The sequence below is a fragment of the Medicago truncatula genome, chromosome 3, assembly GCF_003473485.1.
Source record: "Medicago truncatula cultivar Jemalong A17 chromosome 3, MtrunA17r5.0-ANR, whole genome shotgun sequence".
Lineage (NCBI taxonomy): Eukaryota > Viridiplantae > Streptophyta > Magnoliopsida > Fabales > Fabaceae > Medicago > Medicago truncatula.
In genome coordinates, this window is record NC_053044.1 from 32,854,770 (window position 1) to 32,878,969 (window position 24,200).

At 32.8% G+C, this 24,200-nt stretch overlaps 3 protein-coding genes across 3 annotated transcripts; 2 read left to right on the forward strand and 1 right to left on the reverse strand.

Annotated features, from left to right (window-relative positions):
* The first annotated feature begins 5,082 nt into the window (after nt 1–5,082).
* On the forward strand, nt 5,083–6,754 carry LOC11406642 (U-box domain-containing protein 21). The gene has a single exon (XM_003600636.4). The coding sequence runs from the start codon at nt 5,200–5,202 to the stop codon at nt 6,517–6,519; it is 1,320 nt and encodes a 439-aa protein (XP_003600684.1). The 5' UTR covers nt 5,083–5,199; the 3' UTR covers nt 6,520–6,754.
* A 2,607-nt stretch (nt 6,755–9,361) lies between these two features.
* On the reverse strand, nt 9,362–10,537 carry LOC11406737 (agamous-like MADS-box protein AGL80). The gene has a single exon (XM_039831386.1). It carries the CDS (start codon nt 10,204–10,206, stop codon nt 9,478–9,480), a length of 729 nt encoding a protein of 242 aa, XP_039687320.1. The 5' UTR covers nt 10,207–10,537; the 3' UTR covers nt 9,362–9,477.
* A 3,312-nt stretch (nt 10,538–13,849) lies between these two features.
* On the forward strand, nt 13,850–22,806 carry LOC11411239 (nicastrin). The gene is made up of 15 exons (XM_003600639.4): nt 13,850–14,209; nt 14,320–14,434; nt 15,139–15,221; nt 15,313–15,389; nt 15,838–15,915; nt 16,980–17,051; nt 17,149–17,222; nt 17,794–17,926; nt 18,037–18,108; nt 19,411–19,530; nt 19,690–19,761; nt 19,923–20,063; nt 20,684–20,768; nt 20,881–21,322; nt 22,260–22,806. The coding sequence occupies exons 1-15, from the start codon at nt 14,038–14,040 to the stop codon at nt 22,522–22,524; spliced, it is 2,001 nt and encodes a 666-aa protein (XP_003600687.1). The 5' UTR covers nt 13,850–14,037; the 3' UTR covers nt 22,525–22,806.
* The last annotated feature ends 1,394 nt before the right edge of the window (nt 22,807–24,200 follow it).

Here is a 24,200-nt window from a genome sequence, read left to right on the forward strand (position 1 = left end):
TGGTCCCTATAAAATTGGGACCTTTTAAGTTTAGTCCTTACTTAATTTTAATAATTCTTTTAGTTCCTAAAAAAAAAATTGCACCCAGAATTAGTCCCTCTTCAATTCAAATTTGTTTAATTTATGCTTAAACTTGAGTTTTTGAACAATTTTTTGCAGAAGTGTTAAGAATATTACTAAAAGTTCCTTTGCAAAAAATTGTCGCAAAATTTGATTTTTACGTCCAGATTTTGTTAATTTTATCTTTAACTTTTGTCGTTTTAAAAAATTCATATTTAGTTCGTTTTATGTTAAAAAATTCTAAATTTTAGTAAATGAACCTTTCATAGTGTTATAAATTTGTCTAAAAAAATCGTTCAAAAATTTAAGAGTTTAAATATAATTAAACAAACTTTGTTGTAACAGGGACTAAAATTAGAAGTAATTTTCTTTTGCAGGGACTAAAAAACCTATTAAAATTAAGTAAGGACTAAACTTAGAAGTTCGTAATTTTATAGGGACTAAGAACATATTTAACCCAAATATTTATGTTAAAAAAATATTATAAAATGAAAATCATAAGTATGAATTTGGAGTAAGGAAAAAATATCTTCTCTAAAATGAAAATATTTGGGATTATTGTGGTCAAATTATAAAAAAAGGTCCTGATCCATTATTTTTTAGTCGAATTTCAGAGGAATCTTCTTAAAATAAAATTTTTTGCCACCGAAAGGTAAAAAAATTGATGCAAAACAACACCTTATAAATATGAATTTAATTGACAAGTACGTAATCTCAATGGCAAGATAGATGAAAAACTCATTTATCTCGTATTTCTTGTAACTTATTAAGCAACTTTCACATATCTATGATGAGTTCTGATGTGGATGCTTTCTTTGTTGTACAACTTAGATTGAAGTCTTGAAGGTCAGCTAAAATACGCATTGAAAGTTGTAATATTTAATTAGTTCAAAATAGTACACTATGTCTCATGTAGACTTGTAAGAATATGAGTCAACAAACAAGCGTTAATAAATTAATGGATGTGTTCTTCAAAAAAAATTAATGGATGTGTTATGGCTTTGTTCACCCGTACCTCACCTAATATTGTTTCACAATATTGATAGAGTCAAAATGGAGCAGCTAGCTGATGCAAAGGACTATGGATTATGTTTGGTTCCCCTTAAGAAGGGCACTCCCCCGTCCCTTTACGTATACATTCATTGTCTTTTTCACATTTTTTTAGTATAATTAACGTGTCTGTTTTGTGCGTTAATATTACTACCAAATTGTTATTTGATTGTACTATGTATAAAATTTGACTTTTCATATTTCAAGATAAGTTAGTAGTATTAATTAGAGGTATGTTTAAGAAAAAAATAATTAATGCATCTAGTAATTTGAAAATGAGTTTACATTTAGGAACAAAAATAAAGTCAAATGAGTGTTTAGATATAGGAACGGAGGGAGTATAATAATATACCCTTCAATTAATAAAAGTTTGAGTCAATATTCATCTGATTTTTCATTATAGTACATTTGTAATTTGTAAATGAGTTTTCTTAACCTATACTCATGATTTTAGTATTTTTGACAAAATCAAACTGTAGCAATAGTAATTAAATCAAGTGTTGCTATTCCATAAGTATTAAACTTGGTTACCTTAGGCAAGCAAGTATGACTATTGATGCAAGTGTCACTATTTCATTTTTTGTTTTGTTTTGACTGATTCAAATAAGTATGACTATTTCCACCAAAATAGAAAGCAAGTTTACAAAAAAATGAAACAAGTATGAGTATCCAAGGTTTTAAATAACGGTCGCGGTCGTGTTAAGGTTGTTGCGATTTCGGCTATTACGAATGTTGCGTTATAAATTGCGGTCGTCGTGGCGTGAATTATCACAACAACACTTAGTTACTACTCTATTATTCATATTTCTTTAATTCTCTTTTTTTTCGTTGAGATATTATTGACTCATCACAATCTCATTATCTATTTTTTCTTATAAACTGTTGTTTTTGGATTTCCAAACTGTTGTATTTGGATTTCCAAATTCTATTATCTACCGAAGTTGTTACTAGGTTGAGTCACGACCATGTCGCTTTCTTTAAGACGTTTCGTGGCACTGCCCAAAATTGTGCAAGGCAGACCATCTACCATGCCGCCTCCAGGATAAAACAAGCTCAACTACAACTGTGTGGTTAATTACTGCACTGTAGAAAACCGTTCGAGAATTACACCCTCAAATATGGTACTAAGACCACTCTTTAATACTAAAATCACTTTAATATGATATTGTTACCACTCTGTTATAGTGTTGAGAGCACTCAAATATGGTGTTGCCACCATTCTAATTTTAATTTCTCCAAAACATCAATATGGCACTACGACCACTCAAATATGGTGATACCACCATTTCTCCTCAAATAGAAAAATATTGAAATACTTTTTATATATATCGTTAAGATCATTCATAATTCTAATGGAACATTGTTATTCCAAATAGGGACTATGATCTTAAAAATATTCTTTATTCTGAAGGGACATATATTATCGAAGGGACTATGTTTTAAGACCATTATTAATTCCAAAGGGACATTAAACCGAAAAGGGACTATGATCTTAAGAACACTCTTAATTTCGAAGGGACGGAAAAATGAGATGAAGAGAAGAAAGACTCGTCAACACAAGTCAATAAAGGAAGAAGAGAGAAAGAGTTCCCGACAACTCAATGAAACTCTTTGGTGTGTTTTTTGAACTAGGTGAACTCTCCTTTTATAGGGAGAGTTTGTAACTAATTTGGAGAAACTTAAGAATTAAGTAAACTTAAAAATTAAGCAACCTACATATCAGGTCAAGTAACAAATTAATCGGATAAGTTCAAAAAGAAACAAACCCACAAGATTAGATAAAACAAACTAATGAAGGAAAGATAGGAAATTCAGTTGAATTTTCAATCTTATCACAACAAACATAATCTAAAATTATGAGAAGTGATATCCATGAATAAAGAATAATAATTATTATTATTTTCATCATTATCAGATATTTAAAATTAAATACCACTATTTAAACACTAATAATGTGTGTGTTTTATTTTATGTGGGACCTCCACGCTTTATTTTTTTCAATTCACACAACACTGGATCAAAGTTTAATAAATTGGTGTTTAATCTTCCAACCTTCCAATTTCTTTCCATCTTCACACCAATGTTCCAACATAAACGGTGTTGTGTGTTTCGTTTCCCTAATGATGTGTCGCATGCGTAACAAAGTTTTATAGTTGTATCGGCTGTTTGTCACATTCATAACAGACGTTTCAGTATAATTTTTCATTTCACTCTAAAAACATGTAAAAACGATATCAGTAGTCACCTATACTTTTTTATCGCGGCCGTTTTCATGTAACAGACCGTTATTTAAAACCTTGTGAGTATGGTTAAAACAAAAGAGAAAAAAAGGCGTGTGCACAACAAGGACACGCTACACGTACACGGATACCATGTTGGCCTAGCACGCGCACAAACAAGACAAGAACACTACTCACAACACAATTGCTAGCCGGCACTTACCCCACCACTAGTACCTTCAAATTTGAATTGAGACCATAGGATACTACATCACATTTACTACTATAATAAATAGAATAATAACTTCAATTTCTCAGTCACACCCACGAGAGAATCATTTATTATTCTAATCTAATAGTAAAATCATTCGCAACTCATATCATATGCTCCTCCTCCAAATATATTGAAACATTCAACGGTCAACATTCAAATAGTAACCTTTAATCCCTATTCACCTACACTACAATACAAGCCGCTCCTCTAAAAATAAAAGAAAGAACCTTTTTTTTTTGCCATTATTTGACTTTAATATTTAAAGTATTATTATTTATTGAATCGATTTATCAAACTCAAATGATAATAAAGTTCACTCATAAGTTATAACGAATTAATTGAAAGAACCTAAGTCGATATTTTATAGAACAATTCTTATCAAATTTCACTTCTTGTCTAAACTTGAGGTTACTCAAAATATCTTCTTAAGCATTAGAGGGTTAACATAAAAAAAAGATTTGAGAACGGATCTAAAAGTAGGCTCCTCTTTATATTTCATATTGAATATCCATAAATCAATAATTCTTAGATAAATAGTCACTTTTATTATTGAATGTGCAAAGAGTAAACACAATAATCTTTCAATGTATTGAAATTCTAAAATAGTACTCCCTCCGTTTTTAAATAGGTTTAAATGTGTCATTGGTCTCTGCACTTTCATCAGATTTTGGCATTGGTCCCTGCACTTTTTTTTTGTTTGGTATTGGTCCTTGCACTTTGTAAAAATATTGGTATTGGTCCCTCTGTTAACTTTATGTTAAAAAAAAACACAAAACCAACGGAGTGCCACGTGGCCCAATCATTTCACGCCACGTGGCACCAATAGCAATATTTTTACAAAGTGCAGAGACCAATACCAATATTTTTACAAAGTGCAGAGACCAATTCCAAACAAAAAAAAGTGTAGGGATCAATGCCAAAATCTGATGAAAGTGCAAGGACTAAAGACATATTTAAACCTTTTAAATATAAGCAAAATTGACTTTTTAGGTTCATTTATTTAATAATGTATGTGATCCATATTATTAACCACATACATCATTAAATGAATGAACCTAAAAAATAAATTTTACTTATATTTAAAAACGGAGGGAGTATATGATTATATACTACGTTGATCAAAATAATCTTCGACGTTAAAATATTTTATTAATTCATATCAGTCGATAATTTACTTCCTATCATATCATATCATATAAATAATAAAATATACTTACTTATCAACTTCTATAAAAAATGAGGGTCCTTAAAACATACATAAGCATTCCCTTTAAAAAAATCACCTACAGTAAAATACAAACCCCCCTCCTCTAAATAAAAAGAACCTTTATATGTTGTCATTATTTGATTTGAATATTTATTTATTCCTTATTCAACTACTCATATAACCTAGCTTTGACCCGTGTATCACATTGACCCACTTACTTTGACCCTTCCTCCTCCACATATAAAACCAAACAACCCAACCATCTTTCTCTTCATATCATTAAACACTTCCCAATCTACAATCCTTCATTCCAAGAACAAAACAAAAAAAACACAAACACAAATTTCATAAAACAAAAACACATATTTTCTATTACAAACAAACAAAAAATGGTTTTATCATGGACTAAAAGAAACATGTTCCGCCGCACCAGCAAAGCAAAACACCAACTTCCCGGCGCCGGCGACGGTGAATTAACGGTGGAGGAAATAACAATCCCAACCAATTTCCGGTGTCCGGTGAGTCTAGACTTGATGAAAGATCCAGTAACTCTATCAACAGGAATCACCTACGACAGATTCAGCATCGATAAATGGATCGAAGCCGGAAACAAAACTTGCCCAGTTACAAATCAAAAACTTTCAACCTTCGAAATCACACCAAATCACACCATAAGAAAAATGATTCAGAGTTGGTGTGTTGAGAATAGTTCTTATGGGATTGAGAGAATTCCAACACCTCGTATACCAGTTTCCGGGTACGAGGTTAATGAGGTTTGTACTAGGTTGTTGTCGGGTTGTAGAAATTTGGATGAGAAAAAGTGTGTTGAGTTTGTTGGAAAGATTAAGATTTGGTGGAGAGAGAGTGAGAGGAATAAGAGGGTTATAATTGGAAATGGAGTTTCTTCTGTTTTAGCTACGGTTTTTGATTCTTTTTCATGTGTTTCTTTTGAGGAACATGTTGTTGTTTTGGAGGAGGTTTTGGAGATTTTAACATGGATTGTTAAAACTTCTTTTGGTGATTCGAAAACGAAGATGTGTTTATCGTCTTCGTCTTTGAATTGTTTGGTTTGGTTTTTAGATGGCAAAGATTTAGGTGCAAGACAAAATGCTGTTTTGTTGCTTAAAGAAATGAATGTTGAGGAGTTATCAAGAATTGAAGGTGTTGTTGAGGGTTTGGTTAAGATTGTTAAGGAACCAATTGGGTCAAGTGCTACAAAAGCATGTTTGACCACAATTTTCAAGTTGGTTTCATCGGCGAAAAATAGAGATGAAATTAGTGAAAGGTTTGTTGAATTGGGTTTGGTTTCATTTTTGCTTGAAACAATTGTTGATGGAGAAAAAGGGATATGTGAGAAAGCACTTGGTGTGTTGGATTGTTTATGTGATTGCAAGAAAGGGAAAGAGGTTGTTCAAACGAACGCTTTAGCTTTGCCTCTTGTGATTAAGAAGCTTTTGAGGGTGTCTCCTTTGGCATCTAGTTTTGCTGTTGGGATTGTTAGGAAGATACTATGTGAGAAGAAGGAAGAAAGAGTTTTGATTGAGGCAATTCAACTTGGTGCTTTTCAGAAACTTTTGGTTATGTTGCAAGTTGGGTGTGAGGAGAAAACAAAGGAGAATACTACTGAGTTGTTGAAATTGTTGAATGGTTATAGAAGCAAAGCTGAATGTGTTGATAATTCATTAGATTTCAAGTATCTCAAGAACTAAGAAGCCTTTCTAAATACTGATTCAAGAGATTTTTTTTATGAATACTCATGAGAATGAGATTCATTCATTTCTTTTTTTTTTTGTATAGGGTAGATTCATTTATAGAGACTCAATTCTTTGATGTATAAAGATACACACACATGAATAAAGTTAACAGAAATTATACAAATATTTATTTTGATACTTGGAAATTCATTCTTTGACTAATTGAGATTTATTGCGAGCATATTTTGCAGTTGTGTTTGTAAATGGCTTTTCAACTCGTGATATTTAGTTTGTATATCTCAAGTTATATTAGAAGGTATGAAAATGGTGACTTTTAACATAATGGGAAAATGTCACAAACAACATAATGGTGCTCAACAATATAGAAAGTTTGGCATTCAAATTTTACACACTGCTATAGTTTCTCTTATTATATACTTGTGTTCCCCCCTCTATTGTGACTTTACTTTGGGAAGCTATGAAGTTTGGTTTGCCAAAGTAAAGTCAAAGTAATGATGCAATTTCAGTAATTGATCTTTCTGAGAAAAGAAAAATACAGTTCCAGTGCAAGAAATTGATGTTAATGTTTAAGTGCAAACAATGGTTCCTGTGCAAGAAAAGCCGCCTTTTCAAACAAACTTCCAATGTCCCTTCCAATTCGCCTATTAACATAGTCGACAATCGTCATTAAAGTTAATAACCGAATTGGAAGGGACGTTGAAGGTTTGGGCTTGTGGTTGTATTGGTAGTGGTGGGAAGTTTTAAAATCAGAGGAGACACAATGAAAAAGAGAGTAAAAAATGTAAGAAATAAAAGTGGAAGAGAGTGAGAATTGCGCTTTCAATTGAGGGTAAGTAATCTATTTATATATAGGTTCATGGTAGGATGGCTCCATCTCAGTTGGAGCCATGTTGAAGATAAAATTTTCAGCCAAATAAAAATGAAAAACGAAAAGAAAAAAGAAAATAAAAACATCTCAGTTGGAGCCATGATGAAGGATGTATAAATTAATTTGCTAAAAAACCGAAGAAGAATAAAAAAAGGTAGTAGGATGGCGCCATCTGAGAGAGAGCCATCCTAAAAGATGGTGGCGCTATGATAAAGGGAAAATAAAAGTAGGGTAGATTGGATATTTATTTTGAAAGTAGGGTAGATTGGAGTATTATTTTCAAAAGTAGGGTAGTTTAAAAAAAAAATCAAGAAGCTCATGTCATGCAAAATTCTGCTGCAAGGAACTCTGCCATGCATTCTGCTGAGAAGTCTGCTGTGAATTCTGATATGGAACTTAATGTTTTTGTCATGGACCAAATTGAGGCTAAAAAAAATAATTTAGTTGATGAAGTTCCAGATGTAGATCTTCCACGAGCCAAGGCACCAGTCATTCAAGATAGATCTTTGGATGAAATTGAGTTGATACAAATGCAGCAACAGAATTCGGTGGAAGAGTTGGACTGAAAAAAAATCTTCTTCGGAAGAATTTCATGTTATCACCATAGTACAAGTTTCACTTCGTCTCATTTTTTTTCCACACTATGGGATTTTTGTTCATTGTTTTATGTGAGAATGCATCAAAACGAACATGCATACGTTATCTTTCAGTCAAGAGTGGAAGAGGCACAGGCCTTTGTTTGAGACTAGTTGAAGAGCATTAGAGAAGACATCAAGGAGCTTCTCAGGTAATTTTCTGCTATTGATGGTGCATAACTGTGTTTATATTAGCAAATACTGTTGTATGAACTAATAATATAGTGTTGGCTGCAATATCTAGTTCGATGAATTCAATACTAATTTTGATTCAGATGAAAAAACACCAGAAAAACGTGATTAATTTGATGCTCGTTTAGTACATAAGATGTTAACTCGTTAGCCTTCGATGACTGCACCAATCTTCTTTGCTATATTATTGGTTTGGCAACAAAGTTCGATTGGATTTAAGCATATGCTACTTTTCGACTAGTTCACATTGGTTCTATTATTGATATTAGCTTAGATTTAAGCGTCAATTTGAAACCCTATCGTCTGAGGGATCTCAGCCTGTATCGGAATGCCTTAAGTGCTTGTTTGTTTATCAAGAAGCTGGAAAATTTGCTATGTGCATGATTCCTGCTCTATTTGCTTATGCAACTCCTCGGCCAATGGTCATATACTTTCTGATGCAAAGTTTGATAGTTCATCTTGTTATAACTTCCACTGTTACACTTTGCTTCCATATAGTTTTTTATTGGTTGCTAGTTTTCAAATCTAGATTAGGTGGTTTAGGAGCAGAATTTTCTATTGGGACTTCATCCTGGTTTAATGTGATTATTCTTGGTGGTAATTTTAGATTCATTTTTTGACTTTTTTACAATTCTTAAGATCAGGGTAAAGTACTTTGTGGCTTGTGCTAGCTAATACTTAAACTAAAATGTTTTGTGAGCTTTTTGAAATTTGTATTTTGCATTTTAGCATTTAGGTTATGAAAATTGATGTTTATTTCGTTCGAGTGGTAATGGACTTCACCTTGTGTGGAAAACCTTGTTATTCAATCCCTGACTTGCATATGGAGATAACATGATTGGGTAAGGAGAATTTACGCCATGTCCAACAAGTTCTTCGATATAGATTAGTCATTACTAATCATGATCATGAAAAACTCTTCGAATCAAAAACTATACCAGTTCACACAAGAAAAAATTGAGATATCAATCAATGAGTATAACAGGAATTTTCAAGGCAATTCTTGATAAACAAGTAAAAATATATCAAATAACAACTCATTCCAAAACGATATTTATTCAACTTAAAAAAACTTACAGAAATCAAACACTCTTATAAACAAGACAGATACAAAGTGATGAAACAAAGAAACAAACATGCAAATCCCGACCATGGACAAATCCACAGTCACTTATTTTAGTCTTAATTCATATCAAAACACAATGACATAACAACCAAATACAAAGCGATGGTAAAAAGTAACAACCACATGACGCTTCAACGGAAAAATGGATTTGGCCAAAACCCATTTGGGGGATTGACATTTCCCATGGGAGGTGCCTGATCCCCACCACCATTATTCATCAAGTTCATAAAAAAATGTTGCTTCTGCATAACATCCATGTTCATGTCCAAAACATGTTGACCGTGACTCCCTTGTCCATTCTCTTCAATCTTAGGTACTGGATTAGCCACCATTGTTGATGCTACCATTTGAGTTTGAGTTTGAGTTTGACCTTGACCTTGACCATTCCTGCTCAACATTTCAACCCTCCTATTGATATCTTTCAAATACTGATCAATCAACCATGCCATATCATTCAAATCAACCATGCTTATATTGTGCATAACTTGATCAGCACTAAGGTACTGAAACATTAACTGAGTCATTTCTTTTTCTCTATTATCCTTTCTTTGTTTAGTCAATTGATCTTTCGCCTTTTGAATCCGCTGCCTCAAAAAACTCTCTTGGTTCACCATCTTTTTGCTTTGTTCCAATTCAGGCATTTTTCGGAACTTTGATAGCACCCTTTGGACTCCTAAAGGAGATGGCCAAACCTCAGGTTGAGGATCGTATGGACTATAGATTATAGCACAAGCATCAATACCACAGAGGGTGCTGAGTTCACTAACCTTTTTCATTAGACCTTTCTTCCTTTTCTTGAACGTCGCCTTCCTCGCGGAGTCGTTGATTATGAATGCGAGTTTCACCTTTTTTCTAGTCATGGTGGTGGTGATGAAGAGGAACAGAAAGAACAATCTCTTATTTATATAGATTGTTTGAGATGATTGATAGGTAAGTCCTTGCTGGAAGCATTAGCATGACACATTCAAAGCCAAATATTTGTGCTATGAATTTAGAGATGTCAAATTTAAATGTGCACCATATGTGTTATGAATTAGAGATATCAAGTTTAAATGTCATTCAAATGGAGAATCAAAATAATATTTTGTAAATTGGATCGTGATGAGTTTTCTTCTCATAGTTTTCTCTCCCCATCCTATGATTGTATATTTTCCCGTTTTGATTGAAGATTCATCCTCTTCAATATGTTTCTTTTTTATTACTCTACGTATTTAGTAAGATATATTTTGCCAAATCTCACATATAGCTGCTCATTATTCTATTTAGGTGTTGTATTATAATTCATGTCAGATTCATGTTTGTAACAACTATGTGTGAGATTTGACAAAATAGAGTAGTATGGTTAATAAATAAGATATCCTCAAGTGATCACTATTTAAATAACAATCTCTTATTAAACTTCCTCAAAAAAATATCAAACCATCATATCCTATGAAAATTCGATTACATTAAAAATGTAACCACTTAAATTTCATTAGTCAGTACCATTCTTGTCCCTTATAAATAAAAGGGGTTAATTAAGTTTTTAGTCCCTATAAATATTCACAGTTTTGTTTTTAGTCCCTACAAAATAAAATCACATTTTATAGTCCCTGTGACATTTTTCTTAAGCATTTTAGGGACTAAAAATGTTGATGGAAAAATTTTATAGGGACTAAAAATGCTGATGAAAAATTTTATAGGGACTAAAAATGTTGATGGAAAATTTTATAGGGACTAAAAAGTGTGATTTTATTTTGTAAGGATTAAAATAAAATTCTGAATATTTATAGGGTCCATTTACTTAATTAACCCTAAATAAAAATGTACTCAAATAGATAAATTTAAATGTATTGTAAGCAATAAATTTTTATTTTTACGGAAAAATAACTCTATCATTTCATCATCGATAATAGTAGCAATACAATTGAAAGGATAATTAAAAAAGTTGAGGCTAGACTTAAATACAAGATTAAAGCTAGTATTTGATGAGGAAAAAAAAAAAAAGAGTTGAGGCTAGACATTATGTTTCTCGCTTTTTTTTTTTTTTTTTTTGCCTGAGTCAACGATTTTTTTTACCCTTACACATTTTATTGTAATTACAATATTGTCTTTTTTATAGTATTATTCATATCTTTTTAATTAAAAGAGTTAGTTAACTCCTCTGCCCCGATACTTCAAAAATGACGAAGAATCGTGTCCAACACGTATCCGATACCGATATGTCTCAATACGCGTATCAGAGAAGTATCGGGCATTTAATATTTATTTTTTGAAAAAAATTATTGATATGTGTCGGATACGGCTAACTTGTACTCCGACACGGGTAACTTATACTCCGACACCGATACTTCTGACTTACATATTTTCTTTAAAAGAAAAGAAAAGAAAAATAAAATAATAAGAAATAAAACTACAAGTCTGATAGCGCTATCAAAAACATATTGTCTCTTCTAACCCAAAAAATAGTGTTTCTCGTCACCATATAGCGATAGCTATTCCTCTTCTAACTATGTTTCTCTTCTCTCTAATGTTATGTTTCTTCTGTTCTTCTCTCTAATTGGAAAAAAAAACTGTTTGTTTTCGATCTAAATTAGTGTTAACTATCAAGCAGTCAACATTAGATAAATGTGATCTTTTTTTACAGTACTTATGATGTTCTCTTTGGATGGTACTAATGATTTTTAGCTATATATATATATTCTATCTAATATGTGTGGAAAAAATATGTAATTGTCACTAATTTTGATCATTTTCATTAATGTCAATGTTTGTTTATTATCATTTTAGTTATGTTTATACATTGTGCATTTATAATATATTAATTTTAAATTTAATTTTTTAATAACGTATCAAGACAGTATCGTATCGGGAATTTTGAAAAATTTCCCGTATCGTCGTATGAGTATCGGGGCTTCATAGGTTAACTCCTTTTATAATATGAACAATTGACTATAATAGGAACAATATAAATTAAGAGCCTGTTTGAAACAATTTTTCTTTTCAGTTTTTGAAATATACAAGTCCTCTTCTCACAGTAGTTATCCTTTTACATGTTTTAGTTTTAGTCCCCAAAATTAAAAAATTTAAAATAGTTTCCAAAACTGTAATTTTAAATATAGTTTAACAAAAAAGTTTTTAATTTTCAAATTTTTAAAAACTTAAAAAGAGTCTTTTTATAGAATATTTTTTTAGGTCTTTTTTATATAAATATAAATTAAATCAAGATGAAGAAGAAAGAGTAGGATTAGAGATTTGATGAAGGGATATTCAAAATTGAGATTTTAGGTATTAAAAAGGAACCCAAATGTGTGTTTTTTATTTTGGTCTATATTGCCACCTCAAATCACACCTTACTCGTCATAAAAATGTCAACTCATATTTTTTTTTTTGGAGTTAACAGTCAAATATAATGTCGAGGAGGAGAAAGTCTTATATAGGCACAAGCATTTAGACACAAAATGTAGGCACACACACATAAATCAAAAAAATTAAAAGATAAATAAAATAGTCACATCAATCAATATCACTTTAATCATTTTCTTTTTAATTTTTTTAGCTTCTTGTGTATGTGTCTAAATATGAGATGATGATCTTGTGACCAAGTAAGAGTTTCTCTCTCGAGGAGCAAAATGGCGGCTAGATTTTAGAGTATGTTTGTGTTTTTCTCGAATCATGGACCATTATGATATAACATATACACATTCAATGAATAAAATGACAATTTTTATACTCCCTCCATCCCATAAGAAGTGAGTTTTTTTTTAAAAAAAAAATATTGTCTCAAAATAACCGATTCATTTCATTTTTCAATGCAATATTAATACTCTCTCCGTCCCAAATTGTATGACGTTTTGAGCATTTCACACATATTAAGAAATGCAATTAATATTGTGTGGAAAAGAGATATTATGAGTTGTTTTACAAAATTGTCCTTAATAAATAATATGGGAAAAATAAATTAAAGAATTGAAATAAAAGAGAGTAATAAATAGTTAAGGTTATAATAAGAAAAATAACATTAAAGTTGCATTAGTATTGTAAAGCGACATACAATTTGGGACAATTTTTTTTCCTTAAAGCGATATACAATTTGGGACGGAGGGAGTATAACTCTAATTAATATTATTTTCACACATTCAATTCAATATATTTTACTTTGCATTTATGTTAATGGTAGATGACCAATACTTGATAAGAGCAATTGAAACATTTTTCTCTTTCTTTCGATATTATATTTTTCTGAGAAAGAAAAAAAAAAGTCACTTAAATTGGGGTGGAGGGAGTATCATAATTGCTAGATAGATCATCTTTTGTGATTAATTGAATCCAAATTTAATAGTTTTCGAATGTTTTTTTTTTTTTGCTTTGTGTGGTCAAGGTTTTAACCGATCTTACTTCTATTATGTATTGTTTCTACGAACTGAAATAAGTTCACAATAGTTTTCGAATATTCTTAGTCCGACTAAAATAAATAAATTTTGAGAAAACTATGAATTTGAAGAAATGACAACAAGTAAAAAACAATTCCAAGAAGAAAATTCATCTCTCTCTTTTTGGCTATTGGATTTGTATTTGAGGCAAAAGTAGTGAGTAGTGATGAAAACCAATTCATTCCATCTATGAAATGAAATCACATACATAATCCTGCAACTCAGAGGAACCAAGCTGAGAAGAAAAACACTGTCACACTCACTAGGGTTTATTCATCCATGGCGCTAACCTTCATCTTCCTCTTCTTCATCCCTCACCTCCTATCTTCCATCTCAGCACAATCCACCTCCATGGAATCGGTCCCCGATCTTCAGAGCACCATGTACACCGACGTTGACGGATTTCCTTGCGTTCGGCTGCTAAGTCTCTCTGGAACCATCGGTTGTTCAAGTAAGCCCCAATTTCACAATTCATTGTGTTTTTAGTGGTTAATTTTTGTAATTTGAAGTGTTATTTGTGATTATAAGCTGATTAATGTTGTATTTGTGGTAATTTGTTAGATCCTGGGCGAGATAAGGTTGTAGCTCCAATTGTGAGGTTCGAAAATGTTGATGATGTGACAGAGTTATCTTCTATATTGGTCTCAATGGATCAGTTTCCAACTCTCTTCAACAGGTATCGTTTTTCATCATTTCTGTTTTTATGATTTGCTAAATTTTATTGCATCTTAGTTAAATTTGAAGTTATTGGGAAAGGTTTTATGTTTGGATTTCAGTTGAAAACCTGCAAATGTAGGTTTGGACCCAAAGTATCTATATAGTTATTTTAGGATATGTTCCAGAATAGAATATTAGAGACCTCCGTATATTGTGATCGAAGCTTGACTGAGTGTTTGTGTTTTCTGAGCAATTGGTGGTTATCCCCTGTCAATGAGATAGACTCCTTCTTTTAAAGAGGTTGTCATAAGAAGGTCTTTGGTGGTGGGGAAGTTAGAAATAAGATCATGGGTCTATGGGAGGTTATGTGCTGAATAAGTATAAAAGTGCACCGAGATATTTGTAAGTTGATGTCGGTATTGTTCTGGACTGGATATTGAGCAATAGAACATAGGTTGAGATAATAAAATATTTATAACAGTCCCCCGCTTCCAAGCATGAGGCCTATAATGGCGAAATACTGAATATGATAAGTCGAGATAAAAAATCTATAATGGTCTGGGATAAAACGTAGGTTTGGACGCAAACGTATGTTTAATGGCAATGTGAATCCAAAAATGAGTTAGTCCTTGTTTATTGGCATGATTGTTAATGCTACTTATTCGTTTGATTTTTGAAATTATTATTTTTTTCACTTTCCCGAGTGTGAATCTTCCCTTTCAGATTATCAGCTGACCCAAGCTTTGCAAGCAAAGTTGGTGGTGTGCTAGTTGAATCAGTTACTGATTCACAGAAGAAATTAAATGGTAAATACTATTGGTTTGCTTTAAACAAAGATAGTGTAGTATTTACTTTTTAAAGCTGCTCCCATCATAATTTTTTGTTTTTTATATGTAGGATTCTCTCCAGATCAAAAGTTTCCGCTGGCTGAATTTGCTCCTTACCACAATATCAGCTATGAATGGAACCCAATTGTACAATATGGATTTACTTTTTCTTCCAGTTTCTGGGGATATTTATATCTCATATCAACATAATTTATTTGTCCTTTTCTTTTTCTTTTCTTTGCTTGCTTCTGCCACTTAGTTTCCAATTCTGATTCAATTACTTTTTATAGAATGGAGTTTATAACTGATAGATGCTTTCTGGTTTCTATTAAGTTCTTTATTTTTGTGGATGTACGTTGTATCATTGTTGGTTTCAGTATCACGGAGATAGGATAAGCCAGACAAATTAATAGGTGAAGTATGTTTTGGGTTAGGATCAGAAGCGTATAATGTTATTAGATGTATTAGAAGATATATGGTGGGAATTTAACCAATTATCTTTTGGATATAATACTATATTAGTCTTGAGACAACATGATCGATTACTTAGAATGATTGATTTATTTGTGTTTTCTTTTTCGTTCTACATCTACAGGGTTCTGGTATTATGTGGAAATCCTACGGTTTTCCTGTGTTTTTACTCACAGAAAGTGGCACGAAGACTCTTCAAGAGGTATCACATAGTATTTTCATTTTCTTTCTTAAACTCACAACACGAGATGCTAGTGATGGATGGTTACATTTTGAGATGTAGTTAGATATGTGGAGACAAACTTTGGAAACATAGTTCTTTCTTTTAAGTAGAAAGGGGTGTATGTATGGAATGCAACTTCTTTTGCTTGAGTAGAAAGGGGTGTATGAAATGAAAGTTAAGCAGAAGGTACACTAATTCTAGCTTAATGGTGACAATCGAAGATCAAGACATATCAAAAGTCACAAGGTCTGCATCTAGAGTGCATCATACAAAATGATGGGAAAATAGAGGATATAGACCATAGGATTTAAGCTGGATAGATGAAATGAAGTAGTGCTTTGCACGTTGTTGTTATGGAAAAGTACCACTCAAGTTTGAGTAACAAAATTTTACTGCACAACTATAAATCTGTAGTTTTGTACAGGATTAAGTTAAGCGAAGAGAATGTCAACTGGTAAAAACTGAAGAGAAAGTAACAAAGTAAACTTGATGTTTTAAGGATGAGAATTTTACTATTGATGATTGGACAAGCTAGACAAGATACAATTACAAAGGAATGTGTTCAAGGAAAAGTTGGGGTAACAACAATTACAGAAAAGATGATAGAATCTCACCTTAGGTGCTATAGACATATGTGGAGACGACTTGTAAAATCCTAGTATAGAGAGTAGATCAAATTCGAGTTAGTTCAATAGTTAGTCCTGCAAAAACATCGGGAAGTGTTCGGTTTTAAAATAATTTGTCTCTGGACATGATTTATGATACGACATTATAACTTCATTTTATCTATATAGTCAGATCCACCAAATGGAAAAAAAAACTTTCGTTGTTATCAATCCATATAGCCAACCCTACCTAATGGGAAAGACTTGGCTGTTGGCTTTTATATTGTTAGAGGGTTACTATTGGCTAGCCTACACAACGTACAAATTTTCACTGATACAATTAGTTTAATTAACATTAATTTTATAGTGCCCTGATATGAATATTATTATTGTTTATATGAATGTTATGAAGATTAATTCTCTTTCACGTTTGTGCAGTTTGTATTAAAAGGTGAGGACAAAAAGAAAGCTTATACATCTAATGTGGCTGAGTTTGATCTGGTGATGCAGGTATGCTCCAGATTTTTGTAAACAATTATTGTTTTCTGGCATATGAAGCAAAATGTTTCATTGTTTGCATTTTTATTTTTTGATTATCTTGGATTAGACAATGAAATCTGGGACACATGATTCAGAGTCTTGTTTAAATGAAGGAACTTGCCTCCCTTTAGGTGGATACAGGTGAAGTTTCTTACATTCTACTCTATAAATTCTGCAAAAACTTGTGATGTGACTTTTTTTTGGGTGGGAGTAAACAAGTGGTCAAGGGTGGCTGCCCCCTGTTTAGAGCAAGATTTCCAGGAAAAAAAACCGCGAATAGGATTTGTAATGCAGGGTTATGATATGATATTATTGAATGACATATGTAACTGTAAATCGCATGTTGCATTGTTGCTGCAAAACTAGATACCTGGTCAATCATGCAAGACAGTGAACAACTGAACATGGATAAAAATTTAAGATTCCTCCTACAAAATCTGAGTCTCAATAGTAATCCTTTTGTAAGAGTATATAGAATAAATAGCCATATATAAAATACAGTAAGCTACTAGATTATATTCTCCATGAAGAAATACACGAGGCCAGATATCCTTATGAATGTAGCATCACATCGTTCACATAGTAGAAATGGGTTGTCCTGGATCTAGATTAAGAATATATTATCACCCACTTCTCACTTTGCAGAGAAATTTAAAATCTTAGCATTGTTATGGTTGATGTTGACTTTGTGCATGTTTCATATGAAAGACAGTGTTTGGTCGGCTCTTCCTCCAATCAACAATTCATCCTCAAAACCGTCTAAGCCCATTATATTGACAGTAGCCTCTATGGATTCTGCTTCCTTTTTCCGAGACAGAAGTCTTGGTGCAGATTCACCTATTTCTGTAAGTGCAATTGCATTTGCTACAGCATACTGTTTCTTTTTTCTTCCGGATGAAATAAGTGCTTATGTTCCAAAATCAAAATATAGTCTAACACGCCAACTACTTTACAGGGTTTAATTGCATTACTGGCAGCAGCCGATGCACTTTCTCATTTGGATGGTATTGGTGACCTTAGTAAGCAGGTGCGTACAATGGAGTTTTCAGTTTTTGGACTGTTCGTAACTGATATGTTTTTGGACTCAATTAGTGATAGGAAGTGGCTCGATTTTAGGAGAGGGAGTAACTTGTGTGTGTGCACAAAAATTGGAGGGGAAGTTAGTCAGAAGAGAGGGAAAAGACATCTCAGATATGTTTATACAGGGAAAATCCGAGGAGAAAGGATTATGGGAATTCCATATCAGTTGTTCCACTTATAGGCTGGGGCCAAAGATGTTCACTATGGCCATAGTAATTCGCTCTTACATTTTCTTAACTGTTCTTCCAGTTTTCACTTTGTCCAAAAGTGCTTGATGGGAACTGTTCTTTCCAATAGTGTAATTTTGTTAATAGTCACAAAGCTTTGGCTTGTTTTAGTTTTCCCTGTGTGCCTTTCTGGTTTTATTGACCTTGAAGATCTAAAAGGGCAACCCAGTGCACTAAAGCTCCCACATACGCAGGGTCCGGGAAGGGGTCCCACCATTATTGGTGTATTGTACGCAGCCTTACCCTGTTTTTTATACAAGAGGCTGTTTCCAGGACTTGAACCCGTGACCTTTTAGTCACATGACAACAACTTTACCAGTTACGCCAAGGTTACCCCTATGACCTTGAAGATCTCTGTGGGGAAAAATATCCTGGTTGGTCTCTGTTTCTTAATCATTGGTTCATTAAACTTGTGAGATAATTATCTACCATCCTTTCCAGTTTATTGTGATGGGATTGTGATTAAATTTTGTTGTTTAGAATGCATTAATTGCACCAATGGCAGATAACCTTGTGCACTCCCCTTTTTCCGTTTCAACACAGTAAACTCCTGGTGTTTCTTCTCCCCTCATTTCTTGTGGGTTTCCTTTTTAGAAGAGCATAAATGCATCGCGTTTATCATTATTTTATCATGTAGTCATGTTACAGGTTTCTATTGTATGGTGCTTCTTGCTTTCGAACCTACAGTTATGATATTGAGTAAGGGCAACTTGCGCCAATTAATCCAAGGGAACACCTTCTTGCTTTCGAACCTACACGAAAGCTTTGAAAATAAAAAAGACAAGAAAGCACTTATGATATATGCATATAAATTTATTCAAAAGCTACGATTTCTAGCTTTTTTATAATAAAAAACTTCTGGTTATGATAAAGAAAGTTTAAAATTTTCCTAATTCAGGAAGGTGTTATTTATTTAAAAAAAAAATGAACAAGCAGGCTTATAAACTCAAGAACCAAGCAGTTTCCGACATGTTACTGCTTCTCTGAACTTTATTGCTGATAGTTTCATAAACTCAATGCAGCTTGTTTTTGTAGTTTTCACTGGAGAAGCATGGGGCTATCTTGGAAGTAGGAGATTTTTGGTAGAACTTGACGAGCACTCAGATGCTGTTCAAGGCCTTAATCACTCATTAATTGAAAAGGTACTCCGTGTCTCTAGTAAATATGAAAACTTAGTATTGGAGGGTAACCTGATGCACAGTATTTAAATTTATATGCCAGATTATTTATAAATGCCTCCTCTGGAATTACTTTAAATGTTAACAAGCTAACTTATGCTTTTGTGGTGTGGTGTTTCACAGGTCCTTGAAATTGGTTCTGTTGGAAAGGGACTCAGTCAAGGGGCTAAAAACTTTTTTGCTCATGCAGAAAGGGTGAGATGATAGATCTGTTAAATATGTGCACACACACTAGTGCCCTTTTGCAATTTCAGTTGGATAGAATGCATTGTGTTAAATAATTTGTGTGGGCACCATCTGAATTATAGTATTGTATTGTTCCAAATCTTCTTGTGACTAACGCTGCATCATTGTAGGATTCTTCTGCCACAAATCAGATCATGGTTGCCCTGAAACATGCACAAGAATCACTGCTATCTGAAGACATACGGATCACATCTGCAAGTGCCTCAAATCCTGGGATACCTCCGTCATCTTTAATGACCTTTTGGAACAAGGTTTTGGATACTGCACTTTTCTTAAATTTAATTATTGACGTCCTTTTTTTGATTAAAAATAAAGTTTAGGTGAGTTGGTTTTTCAAAGACAATGATCTTTAACATAATGTCTTTTAGAGTCGCTTTCGATCATCACCATTCTTATATTACTATTCACAATTTCACAGACATTTGCTTGAGATCAATTTGATGTAAAGCACACATACTGTCCTTATTTGGATATATAGACGCTCAATAAAATCTTGTATTATATTATACCTGCGAGCTACATCACATTTTGATTAAGTATCAATGTATAAACTCCATATTTAAATGGTGGGGGTGCTATCATGGGCACATCCAACTAAAATGCTAAAAAGTGCGGAAAAAAAACCCTCTACATCTATATCTGTAAGCTGCACAACAGGTGCCTTTGACTAAATTATTAATATGCCATGTTGACTCATATTATTTGTATTGACTGTACCATTGTTGAATCACATAATTTATCAATGCATATTTCAATGCACGTATTAATGTACTGTCTTGAATCACATAATTGGTCTCGGCATTTATCGAATTCCATATTTTCCCACTGTTCATTATTTTACTTGTTTTGTTCTTTTCTCGTATTTTATCAGAATCCCGGAATCTCTGGTGTCGTGTTAGAAGATTTTGACTCTTCCTTTGTTAACGAGTTCTACCATAGTTATCTTGATGATTTATGTGAGTTAACCTGTGACCCTGGCATTATTTTCTTCTTACCTGTTTGACTTTTTCTAGCCTTTCATGGCTATTCCCTTGTTATATGCCGTCTCATTTGTATGATTAAATGCAGCAAATGTGAACTCATCGGCTGTAGTTGCTGCTGCTTCTCTTGTTGCCCGAACCCTTTACATACTTGCTAGTGAAACTAATGATGTACAAAATTCAACTTTGGCTGCTATAAATGTAAATGTCTCACTTGTTGAACAACTTGTGGGTTGCCTGTTGGGCTGTGATCCTGGTCTTTCTTGTGAGTTGGTGAAGAAATATATTTCACCCGCTTCAACCTGTGCGAGCAATTATGTTGGTGTTATCTTAGATGAACCTTCTTCCACACCTAATCCAGGATACATTAATGACGTTCCTAGGTTCATCTGGAATTTTCTAGCCGATATAACTTCTATCTCAAAGGAGAATAGTAGCTCAGGTTGTCAACAGGGTTGCAGTGGTAGCGATGAAGTTTGCATTAAAGCAGAGACTGATGGAAAGGGAGTTTGTGTTCTCTCTACAACTAGGTATTTTTTTGTCTAAATGTACTTTATAGATTTAGTAAACGGATATGCATTTCTTGGTCCTGAATTTAGGATATATCTGTAGTTTCTTATCGGTATTCTTTTCCAGGATTAGGCATGCTTGCTATCATTTGATGTTGTGATTCTACCCCTATAATTGAATTGAGGTTTACAACGTGCATAATTGGATAAGTACTGCATTTTTTTTATGGGAACACAACTGAACCATGTATGGAACGGAAAACTCCTCCATGTCCCGATCCCGAGTCCAACTTATGTTAAAATGGAACTTGGATGTATTGGGAAAAACCCAAGTCCCACATCGGATAGATAAGACTCTTGATATAGAGGAGGCAATCCTCACCTTACAAGCCGGTTTAGTAAGGATGAGTTAGGCCCCGAATTTCAACAGGATGTACCCCCAATTTGTTTCACTATTTATGCCTAACCACGATTCCCATAAAGTATAATCCATGTTTGTTTTCAGATTAGGATGATGTCTAAATATTTTTACCTTTTAAATTGAATATTTGATATTTCACGAAGCAGATAATAGCTGACAATGGTTGTATAAAATGTGATTTTGGCTAATTTCAAATCATGTGTTTATAAATATGTTGGATTGACTTTCTACACATACACGCTCACAGGTTCTCACACTCATGTGCATGCATATTTACCACACTTGGTAAAAATTTGGATTAACCCAGTTGATTACAGAATCCATACTGTTTCTAAGATTTATGTCATAATTGGCACCTTTGTTAAGTTTGCTTATGCGATGCATGTAGTTGGAGTAGACTTCATGCTTTTCATGTTTAGACTGTTCACGTGTTATATGCCCGCTTCCATTTTCCTGGTACTGCACTTGTGAACTTGACATGATTAAACGGCTAAGTTGATGCTCGGTAATTTAATATTGATGTAAAATCTTTTACAGGTACGTTCCAGCATATTCAACACGGTTATCATTTGAATCAGGAGTATGGAGTGTTTTGCCCCCAAATTCCTCAGACAAAATGGGGGTCGTAGATCCAGTCTGGACAGAAAGTAACTGGAATACAGTAGGCATTCGGATCTACACAGTCCAAATTGCTGCTTATGACCGGGTTGTTCTGTTTGGGGGAATGACTCTTACACTCTTGGCATACCTTGGAATAGCAGTTACAAGAACTTTCGTTGCCAAAGCAACAAAGAGGGATTGACACTATTAAATTTATGAAAGCTAACTACTAAATTTTGTGAAACTAGGGCAAAATTAAATAGGTTGATAGGAAAATTACTAGTTTCTGGAAAATTTGTAAGGATGTGAATTATTTAGGCCACATTCTTGTGCTTGTGAATTTATCTGCAACAAGACCATTTTTTATCACTTGTAGTTAAGTGTTAGGAAATGTAATGAAAACAAAAAGTAAAAAGCTTGGTGTGTTTGTGTTGTGTATTTCTGTAGTCCTAGTTAGTGAGCAGCAGCGTAATTTTTAATTTAATCCTTGTTAAATTATTAAAGTTCCAGTTAAGCTAATTGAATTGCGACACCTAAGTATAGTAGATGTAACGTTTAATTTGATTTTCTAAACATTAATCAATACATACTTTAGCAGAAATAGACATCAAATATACTACTAGATGTTACCCAATATTTCTCAACAAAAGAGGTTTCAATCGATCCGATATTTGATTTGAAATTAATTTTCATATATTGTCGGTGTTAAAGTTTTTATATTGGTAATCAATCACAAATCATTATTTTTATGGCGATTCAACAATTGTGATCGACTATTTGTGCATATGAATTAAATCTATTTTATTTTGATCAAACCATCTCAGTGTCTTGATTAAATTGAAAAGACTTAAGCTTATTAATAAGCCATTAGTTTCTTCTTTTGGTACAACGTTCTCCAAAGTTCTAGTGGACGTGCTTATTTTTTTCTTCATTGAAATCGAAAGGCTGAAAGCAGACTTGGAAATAGGCTTCATGTCCGAAGCATTTATATTGAAAGGCATGAAAGGTGACACGGTTACTCTATTAACGCCCTAAATACTACTCCCTCCATTCATTTTCTTTTGATGTTTTAGCTCTTGACACAAATTTTAAGGAGTAATTAAAGTATATAAACATTTGTGTGTTTTTTACTTAAATGTCCTTATTTATCATTAAATTCACATGTGATAAACCAAAGGTCACAAGTACTTTAATAGTTTATTGTGTTTTCCAACAAGGGTAAACTTGAGAAAACAATAATAAATTCACTAAAACATCAAAAGTTTTGGAATATAGTTGAAGTTCTAAAACATCAAAAGAAAAGGAATGGAGGGAGTATAAACTTAGTGTTAGTTGAAACCGATGAAGATTCAATAACGTTTGAAATTGAAACTGGTCACTATTTTCAATAATGTTTGGTTCCATTTTAGGTGAGAGTTTAGCAAAAGCTACGCTTTGCAACTTTATCACAAAGTCTTTTTCGTGAATTCAAACATAATTGATTTTGACATATTTGATTGCTTTTAAGTAGAATTAGTTTTTGCTCTGGATAATGATTTAAAGTTAAATTAAGAGCTTTTGCTTCAACAATATATATTTATTCTTAAATTTATTTCATATCGTGCTCGTAGTTTGTCACACGATTTAAGGAACTCTCATGTTGAGTTTGTCTATATATAAGTCAATGAGCTTGTCCATACACTTTTAAAGGTGACCCCATTTTTAGTTGGATTGAACGTTTCTCTTGATATCCCAAATCTCAACATTTTATTCAAGATACTACTATGAAAGAAATGCTTTGAGCTTTTTATCGCGAAAAACAAATATCACTTTACAATTTACATTCAGCTCATTTTTATTCGAAAACAATTTTACACGATCAATGCATTCAAAAATCAG

Bases quoted from the DNA above. Each gene is read 5' to 3' on its own strand.
- LOC11406642 (XM_003600636.4), top strand. From the start codon at position 5,200: ATGGTTTTATCATGGACTAAAAGAAACATGTTCCGCCGCACCAGCAAA.
- LOC11406737 (XM_039831386.1), bottom strand. From the start codon at position 10,206: ATGACTAGAAAAAAGGTGAAACTCGCATTCATAATCAACGACTCCGCG.
- LOC11411239 (XM_003600639.4), top strand. From the start codon at position 14,038: ATGGCGCTAACCTTCATCTTCCTCTTCTTCATCCCTCACCTCCTATCT. The intron at 19,531-19,689 runs GTACTCCGTGTC...GGTGTTTCACAG, and splicing joins ATCACTCATTAATTGAAAAG to GTCCTTGAAATTGGTTCTGT. The intron at 21,323-22,259 runs GTATTTTTTTGT...AATCTTTTACAG, and splicing joins TGTGTTCTCTCTACAACTAG to GTACGTTCCAGCATATTCAA.